Source organism: Macrobrachium rosenbergii, chromosome 20 (genome assembly GCF_040412425.1).
Source record: "Macrobrachium rosenbergii isolate ZJJX-2024 chromosome 20, ASM4041242v1, whole genome shotgun sequence".
Lineage (NCBI taxonomy): Eukaryota > Metazoa > Arthropoda > Malacostraca > Decapoda > Palaemonidae > Macrobrachium > Macrobrachium rosenbergii.
Genome location: NC_089760.1, coordinates 35,854,805 through 35,870,808, shown reverse-complemented (window position 1 = coordinate 35,870,808; position 16,004 = coordinate 35,854,805). Strand labels below are relative to the sequence as shown.

The 16,004-nt window shown below is 35.5% G+C and overlaps 1 protein-coding gene across 11 annotated transcripts in view; it reads right to left on the bottom strand.

Moving 5' to 3' along the window:
* Positions 1-16,004, bottom strand: part of LOC136849259 (retinol-binding protein pinta-like) — a 55,014-nt gene that overhangs the window by 28,009 nt on the left and 11,001 nt on the right. The window contains exon 4 of one of the 11 annotated variants that reach the window (XM_067122537.1): positions 13,940-14,198. The exons of 6 other annotated variants lie outside the window; for them this stretch is intronic. In XM_067122537.1, coding sequence (XP_066978638.1) covers positions 13,940-14,198 — 259 coding nt within the window. Of the gene's footprint in view, positions 1-912; positions 1,172-4,274; positions 4,534-9,250; positions 9,510-11,509; positions 11,769-13,939; positions 14,199-16,004 lie in introns of all 11 variants that reach the window. 4 more of the 11 variants (XM_067122540.1, XM_067122541.1, XM_067122538.1 and 1 more) reach the window with 4 other exon arrangements.

Genomic DNA, 16,004 nt, shown 5'->3' with positions numbered 1-16,004 from the left:
ATATATATATATATTTTTATATATATATATATACATATTTGTAATTTTGACATCCACAGTGCCCTCTTAATTTCTCAAATTCGTCACGCCTTTTGGATATGCTTGTCATTATGATGCCTTAGATCCAAATACAAGGAATCTAGGGCATGGTCGTGACAAACATATCCAAAATTATGTCTGGTAAAATGTACCTGTAGATTATATATATATATATATATATATATATATATATATATATATGCACACATCCATACTTACATACATATGTATATATGTTTACAATTACAGTGTGTAGCTAGTAAACGTGACCTTTAGATTCTATATATATGTGTATATATATATGTATATATATAATATATGTATATATGTATAATATATATATGTATATATATAGTATATGCATATATGTATAATATATATATGCATATATATATATATATATATATATATATATATATATATATATATATATATATATATATAAAATGGCATCTTGAATAGAAAGATGAAAAGGGATGATTCTATGCAAAAAATGAATTTAAAATTTTCAGTGAACTTTGCTTGCGTAAATCCAGTGCTCATTTTGTCCCATACCAAGAATCGGTGTTATTAGATTTCACTGAAAACTTTAATTATTTTCGTTTCCGGAAATGTTAACAGTTACGACAGACTAAAGTACAGTAATGTAACGACAGCGTAGTTGTCAAGTCATATTGGATCAGATTGATTAGTGAGTACCGAGTACTCAACACCAAGAATATGCTTTGTAATACGTATTTTTACTTCAGCAGAGAGAGTAAAGGAGAAAGACAGAGGGGGGAATTACTTAATTATGATGAGATCTGTCGTCTTACAGAGGATATAGAGGCAGACATCGGGTGGTCTTTGACCTTCACCCATGAAATGACTAACCTCGAAGACTATGTGCATTTTCTTCATTAGATTCAGATTGAGCAGAGCTGCAAACTGCATGTTGAAGTCGGTGAAGTCTTGCACTGTGACAAATGACGTCACACTAGCCTGCTCATCCTCATCGCGCCAAACATCCAACAACACATGGAATGCCTTAATGCCATCGTTCAAGCTTTCGGCGTCCATGTCAACTTTAGGGGTTCTCAAGAGCATGATCTTACGCCCATGCTTATCATACCCAGGTAATGGGAGCACAGAGCTGAGGAGAGAACGGGAGGAAAATTTTACGAGTAAAAAAAGAAAACCATTTCCTCTGGCGAAGACTTCAGCACAAGAGGTGCGCTCATGATAAGAGAATAGGAAGAAGATCACGCGTAAAGCAATTTCACATCAATGGTAAGGGAGTTATTTTTTAACTGGATAGACTTAGTCTTGCCAAAGTATAATAGACAGGAGGGAATGACTTCTTACCAAAATCCTTTAGCTTGGGATACAGGCAAAACACCTACAATGGTTTAAGAGAGGGAGACACACACATATATATATATGTCATATATATATATTTTTTTTTAATTCAGTAGTTTTTGATATAGGGAACCTTAACGGGATAAAAGATAAAACGTTTCCTAAAGGAGAAAACACACACAAAAGAATTGTAGATCAAAGGTAAGGAGAATTCCTTTTAAAAATGTAGTCTTGGACGTACAAAATTAAAAAAAGAGTTAACATGTGCGTACACTTAACTTGCGGTCGACATAGAAAAGCCAGAGTGGTTAAAGGCATTTGAAATACGCGGAATAAAGATATATCTGGCAGCAGTTAGAATACCACAGAGAGAGAGAGAGAGAGAGAGAGAGAGAGAGAGAGAGAGAGAGAGAGAGAGAGAGAGAGAGAGAGAGAGAGAGCAAAAAAGAAAGATGCAGGCAAAAGATTTGCCCATTTCGCAAATGACAGCTGACGGACCAAGCAACATAACACAGCGTTTATAGCAAATGCATGAAAATCATATATATATATATATATATATATATATATATATATATATATATATATATATATATATATATATATATATATATATACACACACACAATGATGCTCTAACAAAAAGCCTGCCTGCCTCCCTCCACCCATCCCAGACTGCATTTCCACCGCCCACCCGGCCAGATAAACTCTTTCTCCAGTCTCCCACCTTCCAAAATTTATCAGGAGCGGTGGGATTTGAACCCCGGCCCTGTCGACTGGTAGTTGAGAATTATACGACTGCGCAACCACGGTGGTATATATATATATATATATATATATATATATATATATATATATATATATATATATATATATATATATATATACACACTGTATGCCATCTACAACTTTGCAGGTGATTGGAGGGGCGTCACTCTAGAGACCCTCAACCATGCTTGGAACCTTATGCTGAATGGAGAAGAGGGTATGATGGATTTCCAAGGGTTCGAAGTTGATGACTTCCCTACCCAGCTCGCGACTGGAGGCGACTACATTCCTGAGGATGACGTACTGGATGATGATGGTGGAAGCCCTAGCTTCCAACCTCTCTCTCTGACAGCGAGATAGCTGCTGCAGTTGCTGGTGGTGATGTGGAAGCGCCTGAAGAAGATGATGACGATGACAATGATGAGGCTGCATCACAACAAGCGCCCTTGTTCAAGAACATGGTCATGGTCTTCGATATATATATATATATATATATATATATATATATATATATATATATATATATATATATATATACTATATATATATATACAGTTGTTGATCAACTTTATTATTTTCACAAAACTTTCTGAATCTTCTACGTTCTCTAAAGTGTAGTTGATGGATAAAGAAACGAAGGTTAACTCTTTGTTCCATTCACTGGGAACACAACACCACAGCTGTTCCGTCACTTGTAGTGACCTCTTCAAAGTGTACTGCATTTTCTTTACGTACTCGTAAAATATTACATGGTGCGGACGGAATTGCAGTGTCCAAAATCATTAAATACATTTAAATACAGTACAATACAATAAAAGTAAATTACAAAGATGAATTTGTCCGCACCATGTAATAAAACACGAGCACGCAAAGAAAATGTTGGAAATGTAGTACACTTTGAAGAGGTCACAAGTGACGGAACAGCTGTGGTGTTGTGTTCCCAGTAAATGGAACAAAGAGCCAATCTTCGTTTCTTTATCCATCAACTACACTTTGAAGAACGCAGAAGATTCAGAAAGTATTGTGAAAATAATAAAAGTTGATCAACAACAAAAAAGCCATTTAATTCAACGTAATTTGCATATATATATATATATATATATATATATATATATATATATATATATATATATATATATGTGTATATATGTATGTATAATTGAATCACGAAAAATATGGAACATGATGAATATATAAATAAAGGCAATGCCATGAAGGAAAGAGAAACAACGGAGTGGTGCTAGGCCTTTCGACTTCGACTTACTGTCCTTAGCAGCTTGGCATTGCTTTATATACAATATATATATATATATATATTTATATATATATATATATATATATATATATTATATATATATATATATATATATATATATATATATATATATATATATATATATATATATATATATATATATATATATATATATTGACAGTTCAGTGATACAAATATACTCTAAGTCGGTGCTTGCCTATTGATCAAGACACTATTCCTGTCTGGTAGACAGTGAATATGTCAAACATTATTGTACACTTCTGATATAATTTTGCTTAACAGTGAATGAAGCGCGATAAACTCACGTTATATAGTTCTATGGGTGCTGTCGTATATTTAGTGGCTATTTGTGTCACTTATTGGGCCCCTCTGAAAGACCCTGCCATCTTAACTGTCAGTAATGTGTAGTTGATGTGTCTCTTTTAACAGGTTGGTGCTTTCTTGAGGAACATGGTCATAATTTACGGATCATATGGAATTCTACTTCCAGGTCCAAGTCATACCCTCTTTAATTAACATTTTGCTAAGTAGGTGAATGAATTCTTCTCTATTTTACAAATTCTTCATGCTATTAGAAACAAGATATGAAAGTAAACAGTTCTGTTACTGTATGGGCAACGTGAAGGAAGAAATTTACTGAAAATCATTGTTTAAAACCATTCTATAAGGAACATTATATCATTTCATTATAATCTAGCTGCTGAACTAATAAGTTATACCTGGCAGAGAACATTGTTCTAGAGAAAACAGTGTTCCACCAGTATTGCGAAAAGTGCCATTTCTCTTCGGAAAAAAAAATCAAGCATAAAATTGAAGTCAGGAAGCTACACAGTGCCTCAGACAACGAGCGTACCTGCCAGAAAATCGCACATTTCTTAGCTATCGTAGGGGTAAAGGCTAACAAGTGACCCATGACAACGCCTTCGCAGTCCCCAGCTATAACTAGACCACTGACGCTGACCTCTTCTTCCTCCTCAAGAACGAGATCAACGGCCAGAGTACAAAGTTTCAGGAGCTCGTCTATGGACATGAAGGATGGGTCATAGGATCCCCAGCGTCCAAAGACCACCTTCCTGCCCAAATGGTCAAAACCAGGCAAAGGTAGGACAACACTGTTGCAAAAGAAAAGGGAACTTTGGTTATTTCACAGCCTGATCTTCCTTCTTGTTTCTGAACATAATCACTAATACTGCAGGTGATTGCCAACTCAAAATATTACCCCAAAAAGTGGAGACAGACATTTACGGATGCTGTGGAGAAGGAGGGTGTTATTGGCAATGGACTGCACTCAGCACAAAACGGTTATTCTTATAGGTTATGACTGATATCTGAACATTGCACATTCCTGATATAGGTGCATTCTTCTTCAAACTTCCTGAGAACAGTACAACAGTACCAAGCTATTCAAGTGCATAGCAGTTCACCGGAGACAGCCCACAAACATACATACACATATATATATATATATATATATATATATATATATATATATATATATATATATATATATATATATATATATATATATATATATATATATATATATATATATATATATATATATATATGATAGTCATATAGTTTTCATGAATGTGCAGCAGATACCTTTTATAACCGAATTGCAAGTTCAAACGAAGACCACACTAAACAGAGATGACCAAACCGAACAATCAAAGCACTGATGCCTTTACTGATAGTGTAATATGATACTAACTAGACTGGATAATCAATGACTGGCGTATGGTAGGATATCTAGAAATATCAACTTGAACATGTATTTGGGTTATCGAAACCGTCACCAGTTAAGATCAGGGTGACCTAAAGATTGATCTCACGGACAGAATAAACTTATTTCTTTAAAGAATTAACGTTTTAGATGTGATGACAGAAAATTTATCCTAATTTTCATTACCTAAGATTTAGCTGTAATCATTAAAAGTTATGGACCGACAGAAGACATAAGAGTCGAAGGGTGTAAAAGAAAATGCATTTTTTTTAATATTACAGATATTAATCCCGTATTGTTGTATTTCTGATGACGGTATACTGCATTAGAAAGCTATACAATATTGCCAGATATGCCAAATTGTATTTTATAATGATGTTAAAAAATTTTAAATTAATTCTGCAGAGATCACAATATTTTGACAGGCAGCTTGTCCTACGAAAAAACATAACAACAACATGTACACACAGACGGAAATGGAGAATGCAAACGTTGGTGATGAAAGTCAACCACAATGGCAAACATAACACGAAAACATGTAACAAGTCAAAAAGTCGCCACAAAACCGCCAAATGGAATATAACTTACATAAACACAAATTGAAGACATTAATGAGAAAAGTAGAAAGTACGAAGTGAAACTAAAATTTTGAATCTGTGAAGCTGGAATTCATCTTGCGGCTGGATTTAACCACGGTGGCAAATTCTATCAAGGGCAAGTTGCCTTGACTCCTTAAAATACAGGTGTTACTTCTAGTTTGCATCAGTTCATTCTCTTAGCTATAGATTTGACTTCTTCAGAACCCACAAAAATGAGTCATGAAAAGTTTTAGATATGCTGAAAATCTTCTACCTTTTTTAATTATTTAAATGTATGTATTTGTGCATGCATCCAGTCGTGGATGTGTACATAAATACATTGTTTTGCTGGCAGTTAGATCTTTCTGTTGAATGTCCAAGGCACGATTTGCGTTTGCATGTAAACAAACGGCTACTAGCCGGATTGTGTTTTAGAAATCAGATTCTAGGTAAAGGGCTTCAGAAACGATCATTGAGGTGATGAAACATATATGTGTATCTATATATATATATATATATATATATATATATATATATATATATATATATATATATATATATATATATATATATATGTGTGTGTGTGTATATATATATATATATATATATATATATATATATATATATATATATATATATATATATATATGTGTGTGTGTGTGTGTGTGTGTGTGTATGTATATATTGTTATAGAGTTTTGAGTGCCCATGAATATAAACGTAGCAGCATAGAAAAACCATATATCATGGCTGATATTACAGTTACACCCCTAAACACAGGTGACTGTGAAAAGGAGTTACCGTATGTGAGTGAGATCAGAACAGCACCGTCACATTCTATATTATGATATATGACCTAAATCTTTTACATATACTTAAATTTCCGAGATCTCTGATCCAAAACCTACTGCTCGCCTTTTGCTGTGGTTAGCTTGTTCAATGGCTATATCAGTCCTATCAGCCTAAATTTAAGTACAATTATGCCATGGTACTTTCTGAAGACAGAAAGTAGCTTGTTTATTTTCCGATGTCCAGTAGACCATTGTGAATTTGTAGTTTAATGTATGTGTAAGCAACAAAAGTACAAAATACCAGGCAACAATCGTTGCTAAAAAAAATATGTTGCTCAGTCTGGTAGACCAGTTTCACAAAAACCATTTGAGCACAAGCTTGAAGATACCAATTAGAGAGTTTGGAGACACGGCCATATGAGAGAGACTGATCAGAAAGTGGAGTGAAGCCACGCTGTGTCTCAAGAGCAAACGTCCACTCTAGAGGAAGATTGTGGTATCTTACATGTCAGCAGGATGCTGGGAGATACATTTTATAAAGGTGATAATTTTGAGACATGTTATAGAACAGAACAGCCAACCGGGCATTGCCCAAGTGCTAGGTAGCGTTGGTTAAATTAATCAGCAGCATAACTTAAATATTCTTACTGCTTATAATCCTACCAAAGTGGTCATTTCCTATCCGTATAATAAATACTCGACTCGCCTTTCCACATTCAGTAGAGTTCAGGATGTAGAAATGGTATCAGCCAAAATATGTGGTTTCCTTGATTCAAGTTTGTTTTTATTATAAATTAGAATTATACCGCTGTACTGCAGTAAGGTGACATTCATACACACAAACTCTCTCTCTCTCTCTCTCTCTCTCTCTCTCTCTCTCTCTCTCTCTCTCTCTCACACACACACACACACATATATATATATATATATATATATATATATACACATATATATATATATATATATATATATATATATATATATATATATATATATATTATATATATATATGTATGTATTTATGTATTTATCACTGTTGCACATGACATTTCTATTCTTTAAAATATTATTACCGAATTCATTTTGCCATAGGAGTAACTTCCTCCAAAAGAGAACCACGTGTGATAAGTCCTCTTACTCTTGCTAGGATTTGAAAACTTATGCCTTTGGGTTCGGAAATAGAAGATAGTGACCACGACCATTCACCCATCAAGTGAGACGTAAGTTGATTTCGACTCTGCTGTACATATTCGTACTGAATTCTCTGCTGTACATATTCCTGTCGAATACTCTGTTGTGCATACTCCTGTCGCATTCTATGCTGTACATATTCCTGTCACATTCTCTGCTGTACATATTCCTGTCGCATTCTCTGTTGTGCATATTCCTGTCGAATTCTCTGATGTACATATTCCTGTCGAATTCAGGTTCCGTGCTTTTGATCGAAATTAACCCGTCGCCTAGACAGTTGAAAGGTAGGTTTGTATTGCCAGCCATTATATTAGCATTGTAGTTGCTTTGTCGAATCACTATTGATTGTCAACACAGCTGTCGACGTTGGTTAATTAGCAATGAATTCGTCGTTCCCTGTAGAACTTTAGCCTTGCGGATACGAAAATGCATAGGAAACTGGAATAGTTGTGTTGCAAAATAGATGACGCCAAAAGTGTACTAGTGTATCAGTAGTTTAATAAGAAAACTGCATGAGAGAAGTACTGTGTCTGAAGTATATATATATATATATATATATATATATATATATATATATATATATATATATATATATATATATATATATATATATATATATATATATATATATATATATATATATATATATATATATATATATATATATATATATATATATATATATATATATATATATATATATATATATATTACTAAAGGACCTCATTCAGACTGGATGGTATCTAATAGTTGTACGGATACTTGATAATGTGGACTGTTTGTCCAAGAAAGCTTGTAACTTTTTTCTTAATAAATACTCCATTAGATACCATCCAGTTTGAATGAGGTCCTTTTAGTAATTCTACAAATGCACAGAACAATGGTGTATGTAATAAAGTTAATATATGCATATATATACAGTATATATATATATATATATATATATATATATATATATATATATATATATATATATATATATATATATATATGCATATATGTTTGTATGTATGTGTGCATGTGTTTGTGTTCATAAGATTGTACGTTGTATAATACGTACATATGTATTACTTATACAAAATATGCATAAGATATATACGTATATGTATATATTGTTTTATATATGTGTGTGTGTGTGTAGGCTATATATACATATACATATATATATATATATACATATACATGTGCCTGTGTTAGTTAGATATGCACAGTGAGATACGTTTTATTATAGTATATTCGAATGTTGACTGTTTTTTTCATGGCATTACTGGTTTCATCACGGCGGCTGATAACATCACTCCTAAAACTAAAAATCCTGCTATCACTACTATTAATGATTCTCCTGCTATTACAGCTGCTTTTGCTGCTGTTACTACTATCAATAAGATTACCAATTAGGGCGGCTTCAAGGCCTATGGAAGAGCTAATCTATTACCAGATCATTATTTTACTTTGAGCAAATGTCAAAACTACCCCAGGCAAAGTATTTGCAAAGAAATAAACAAAACACCTAAGTTCAAGAGAACTGCATCACTGAAGCACACCTGCCAAATAGTCATCGCTTTCTTCACCAAGGCAGGAGTCATTTGCATCCCATGTGCTGCTGTCACTCCGTTCAGATCCAGAATCTGGACGATTCCGGCAATAACGGCCTGTTCGTCCTCTTCGATCATGACGTCACTGATGAAATGGGTTGCTTTGAAGACCTCGTCCATCGAGTATTCCTTGGGATCATGCGCAGCAGTACGAATGAGGACGATTTTACGACCTTGGCGGTCATAGCCTGGCAGCGGCAGGAACTCGCTGAAGAATGTCACCAATTGAGAAGAGATTCATCTCCTGTCTAGTTCCATGGAATTCCTGTTCATTAAAAACGGCTGCGATTTCTTTAAAACTACTTTTCTCCATGATGGACACTTGAAAGTGGAGGTTTTTGGGTGATTGTGTGGGTTAGATTTTTATCGAAAGCAAGTAGAACTGTATGAAACGCAGCCTCTCCCAAGTAACGGCAAAAATAGAATTGTTTTCCTGAGAGGCACTCCTTCACAACATTAGCTCTTTGGGGAAAGGGAAACTTAGTTACAAGCAACACACTCAGAATTGTTCCATGCAAATTTCACGCAAAATTGGAGACACACATCTAATCCCACAATGATGAAAAAGAACCAAGAAATGAAATCAGCTACTAGCTGACGTCCAAGACCCACAAACTGGAAGGTTCCCCTTGACATGGAAGAATAAACGTCTAAGTATTGCATGCATTAAGTCTGACGAGTCTACAATTTTCTTATATACTTTCACCTAAGAGGAGCTTAGGACTGTAATGATTCCTCTAGATTAAAGGATGCCCAAAGAATGGGGTATTGATTTATACTTTTTACATGTACAAAGTGTAATTCATCTATAAATTTCATATAATTCTTTTCATACTTGGTCATTGCCCTTGGGTCACTATCTAGGAAAGATCCGAAGAACGAAAGGTGTTTCATAATCCTCAACTTTACAGATGGTACTGTGCTAATTGGGGAAGTAAAGAGAAATTGCACAGACTCCTGAAAGAGTTTGGAAGTGTTTGGGAGGGAAGAAAGTTGAGATAAGGGGAAGAATAAAGTTATGAGAGTGAGTGGAAACAAGGAAAACTAAGCAATGAATGTTAATATGTTTGTAGCAGTTTAGTGGAAAACTGGAAATGGTTCTCACATAGATATGTCAAGATAATATAACTGATGATTGTAGGGTGAGAGAAGAGGTAAGTCACGGAATAGGTGAAACAGAAAAGGTACCAAGGCGTTTGCAAAAGATGAAAAGAAACTTACACTGTCTATGGAAGCTACAGTGCGAATGTATGAATGGATTGTTAAGTCAGCTCACCATTATGGAAGTGGCGTGTGGGTGGTTAATGCCAACGAAATGTTTAGAAAATGTGGCTACTGAGAAGGTGAGGTGACCTTTCATGTAGTACATGTGACTCAAGAGAAAGGAATAGGATTAGAAATATGTAGATACGTAGAAATGGGGAAAAGGTTAGCATAGGTGAAAGGATGGGTCAGAGTTTTTGGAGATGGCTGGTTCCTGGCTCGTTCGTGTTGCAAAAGGATAACAATAGGCTGGTAAAATGAGTGTACAATTCGGAAGTGTCAGATCCAAGGAGAGGAAGACCTAGAGAGGGTTGGGTAGATGCTGTGAAAGTGGTACTGGCAGGGATTTGCCTTAGAATGCAGGAAGCATAAAATTGCACACAAGGTGAGGTTGAATGGCTCACTGTGTCTAAATGGGTTCAATGTACTGTTCCTCAGCCATCGGTGGAGTGTACGAGCACATAATATGGAATTTTTAGTGCACAGATAGTTCACTCATGATGGGAGAGTTAAAGACTGGATTTGGTAGTGACTGTTGTGTTGCTTTTTCTCTAGGGCCACCACTATTATAGGGGGCTGCTGCTGACATGATTGTTGTTACTATAGTTACCATTATCATCATTCTGCTGCAGGTACTCCTAATGACAATGATAAATAGCATCATTATCATCATTTTCATATTACCACTACTGCTACCACCAATATCACAACTGCATCTGTAGCTAAAGTTACCAGTGAATGTAAGGTAAATGTTAATAAAAGTTTACACCTATTGTCTAAGGCATGCTCTGATTTGTGGAATTATTGCCTTAGTGCTGTGAACACTCCTTACCAAGCACATAATTCAGTTATTGGCTTTCTTCTGCTTGGCAAGCTGATACCCTCTTAGTAAAAGATCATCCTGACAAAATATTGCTATGGAAAGAACATTGTGTACGGGCACACCTGCCAAATAGTCATTGTCTTCTTCACCAGCGGAGGAGTCATCTGCATCATGTGGGCTGGCGTCACACCCTCCATGTCCAGTATGTTGACAATGCCAGTGATGCCAGCCTGTTCGTCCTCTTCAAACATGATGTCACTGATGAAACAGGTTGCTTTAAAGACTTCGTCTATCATATATTCCTTGGGATCATGGGCTCCAGAGCGGACGAGGACAATTTTCCGGCCTTTGGGGTCGTACCCTGGCAGTGGCAGGACCTCACTGGAGAATATTTAATGTAATCTGTCAGGACGTGATTCAGGCGTTCTGGAAATGCAAGAGTGAAAATACCTACGAGACTTCTTATGAGAGTCCGTAAAGGGTATTCCATGTTGTTTTATCAACTTTTATAGAAATATATGTTGTATTTCATGTGAAATTCCTTGTCATTTCCACTTGTAAATACCAAATTCCGCACTGTCTGCAAGATTCAATACTTTTGTATCTTCTGTACCTGTTTGGCAAGTTAGAAGTCCTTCCTTGGAAGTAAATTAATAATCAAGTGAAATATGCACAAAGATAAAATCTATTTTGTACCAAATAAAAGAAAATATCTTGATTCGAGATGATTTTAGAATAACAGTAAACAGGAATTTCTTGATTTTAATCATAATAAGTAGAAATTCAAATTATATTGTATACATGCTGATCATTGCCGAGAAATACAAAATTTTACCAGGGTTTCTAAAGCAAGTGGCTTTCATATACCAGAAATGGACTATGGCATGAGCAAAAGCAAAAGCAAAAGCAAAGCATTGCATGCATTATTTTTTAAAATCTGAGCTATTAAGATTTAGATTGTAAACCTTCCCAAGAAATTTACAGTTTGTAATGGGATATTTTTTATGTATGTACAACTGCAGTAAAAGTACCATTTTGTTTTATTTTGCAGAACCAGGATCAATTTCAACCAGACTTGGGACAAATCATCCACGTTAAGGAGGCTCAGTTTTATTCAAAAGTAGGACAACCACGCCTTCTGCTAGTGGGAGATAATCAAATAATCAAGAAATAATGAAAATAGTGTGGTATCCTTTAAGAGTCATATTCTCCAGAACTGCAGGGAAAGACATTATGAAAATTATAAGAAAGCTTCCGTATGTAGCTTGTATTTAGGTTAATACCAACTTCTGTACCCTGGGCCTAGATAGGCCCATAATTGTAAACATCCTTTTGCAGTGAAGATTCAGGTTTGTTCAAACGGTGACCCCAAGGAGCCAAGTTGGGGCCACAATAGCGGTGGCTCAATTGAGCAGTGTTCCTTTCGTGTAGTATATGTGGAGCAAGAGAAATGAATAGGGTTAGAAATAAGCAGATACATAGAAGTGGTGAAAAGGTTAGCACAGGTGAAAGGATGAGTCAGAGTTTTTGAAAGGATAGTAATAGTTGATAAAAAGGTTGTACAGTTCAGAAGTGTCAGATTCAAGTAGAGGAAGGCCTAGAAAGGGTTAGATTTATGCTGTGAAAGAGGTACTGGAGGGGATTGACTTGAAATGCAGGAAGCACGAAATTGCATGCAAGGCGAGATTGAATGGTGCACTGTGTCAAAGTGGGTTCAGTGCGCTGTTGCTCAGCTACCTGTGCAGTGTATGAGTGTCTAATATGGAACTATTACTGAACAGATCGTTCACTCATGATGCAATAGTTAAAGTATGAATGTGGCTGTAACCATTGTGTTAATTTTTCTCCAGAGTCACCACAGTCATAGAAAACTGGTCAGTATACACAAACACACACACACACATATCTATAGTGTGTGTGTGTGTATATATATATATATATATATATATATATATATATATATATATATATATATATATATATATATATATATATATATATATATCAGTAAGCTCGTTTTTCCATTTAGTGTTACGCATTTTACTTGTTTTATTATTTACTAGAATATATTTCATGATTTCCCCTACTGCTGCCACCGCCATCATTAGAGCTACTAAATACCCCACTGTTGCTGACGTGATTTTTGTTACCATAATTACCATTACCATCGTTCTGCGGCAGGTACTCCTAATGGTAATGACGAATACTATCATTATCATCATCCTACTACTACTACTACTACTACTACTACTACTACTACTACTACTACTACTACTACTACTACTACTACCACTAATGTATCACAAGTGCATCTATAGCTAAAGTTACCAGTAAGTTCAATGTTATTAGAAGTGTATATACACCCACTGTGTAAGACATGGCTCCAATTTGGGGAATTATTGCCCCAGTGCTATGTACTGTACAGTACACTCCTACCAGGCACAACATCAGTTATTGGCCTTCTTCTACTTGGTAAGAGCTGATATCCTTTCACAGTCAAAGAAGACCAGCCTGGCAAAATATTACTATAAAAACATTGTGTATGGGCACACCTGCCAAATAGTCATTGCCTTCTTCACCAGCGCTGGAGTCATCTGCAACGCGTGGGCTGCCGTCACACCTTCCATGTCCAGTAGGTTGACTACCCCGGTGATTCCAGCCTGTTCGTCCTCTTCAAACAGGACGTCACTGATGAAATGGGTTGCTTTAAAGACTTCGTCCATTGGGTATTCCTTAGGATCATGCGCTGCAGAGCGGATGAGGATTATTTTTCGCCCTTTTGGGTCGTACCCTGGCAGTGGCAGGAATTCACTGGAGAATATTTAATGTAATCTGTCAGGATGTATTTAATGTCAATCTGTCAGAAAATTTTTTATGTAATCCGTCAGGACATGATTCAGTCATTCTGGAAATGTAACAGCGAAAATACCTACGAGACTTCTAAAGAGAGTCCGTAAAGGGTATTCCATGTTGTTTTATCAACATTTATAGGAATATATGTTGTATTTCATGTGAAATTCTGTGTCAATTCCACTTGTAAATACCAAATTCCATACTATATGCAAGATTCAAAACTTTTGTATCTTCTGTAAGTAAGTTGATAATTTAGTGAAATATGCACAAAGATAAAATCTATTTTGTATCAAATAAAAGAGAATTACTTAATTTGAGATGATATTATAATCACAGTAAATATGAATTTCTTGATTTTATTCATAGTAAGTAGAAATTCAAGTTACATTCTATACATACTGGTTATTGCCCAGAAATACAAAACTTTACTAGAGTTTCCAAAACAAGTGGCTTACATATACCAGAATTGGACTATGACATGAGAAAAAGCAAAAGCAAAGCATCTTTTTATTTTTTGAAATCTGAGCTTTTAAATCGCAAACATTCCCAAGTAATTTACAATTTGTAAAGGGATATTTTTTATTACCTCACTTGAATTGAAGAGTCAGGTAAGCCTTTCTCATCAAAGTTTGTGAGGCGAGTGTATTTATGCACATATGTATGTACGACTGCATTAAAATTACCATTTTTCTCTGCAAAACCAGAGGATCAATTTCGACCAAACTTGGCACGAATCATCCTCGTTCAAGGAGACTCAGATTTATTCAAAAGGGGGCCAACCACGCCTTTTGCCACTTGGAGGTAATTTAATAATCAAGGAATAGTGAAAATAGTGTTGGATCCTTTAAGAATCATCTCCTCTAGAACTGCAGGGAAAGAAATGTTGGAAATTATGAGTAAGCTTCCTTATGTAACCTGGATTTTTGTTAATTCCAACCGTTGTATCCTGGGCCAAGATAGTGCCATAATTGTAATCATCCTTATCCAGTGAAGATTCTGGAACGGCAGGGAAAGAAATTATGAAAATGATAAGAAAGCTTCCTCATGTAGCATGGATTTATGTTAATTCCAACCATTGTATCCTGGGCCAAGATAATGCCATAAATGTAATCAACTTTATTCATTGAAGAATCAGGTTTGTTCTAACCATGACCAAGGTGGGGCCACAATTGAGGTGGCTCAATTGAGCAGTGTTCCTCTTATCTCTTTGCCATTCTTTTTGTTTCTAAACTAATGGCGAAATCTGGTAAATAGGCCAGGTAATTACTTTCGTAATGTCACAGAAATTGGCATATTGCTGATATCTTGATGATCATGACTTTTAGTGGAATATTTTCAGTTCTTAATCATTTCCTTGACGATACCACATCAGTATCTTCGAGGGGGAAAGTAGATTACAAGCTATAAAGCCCTGTCCACACCAGTGGGCACTGCCCGACGGCAAACACTGTTCCCATAACCCGTTCCACTAAACTTATCGACCGAGAATGGAGACAGAACGATGCGATTGTCTGGTAACACTGCTTCAGAAGCGAGAGAAAATGTAAACAGCTGGAAGTGCCCGTCGGGCATGCCCGCTAGTGTGGACAGGCCATAAGATAGCAATAGTCAAATTTCACGGTAGAAAGCCTTTGTGTATATTTACATAAAAAAGCAACAGACAAGCACCCCCTTTATTTACATGCCCGTTTGCTTTGGGCAAACCTTGAGAACAGGAAAGAATTCAGTAATATGTATGTACATTACGAGGAGACTGTACTTAAA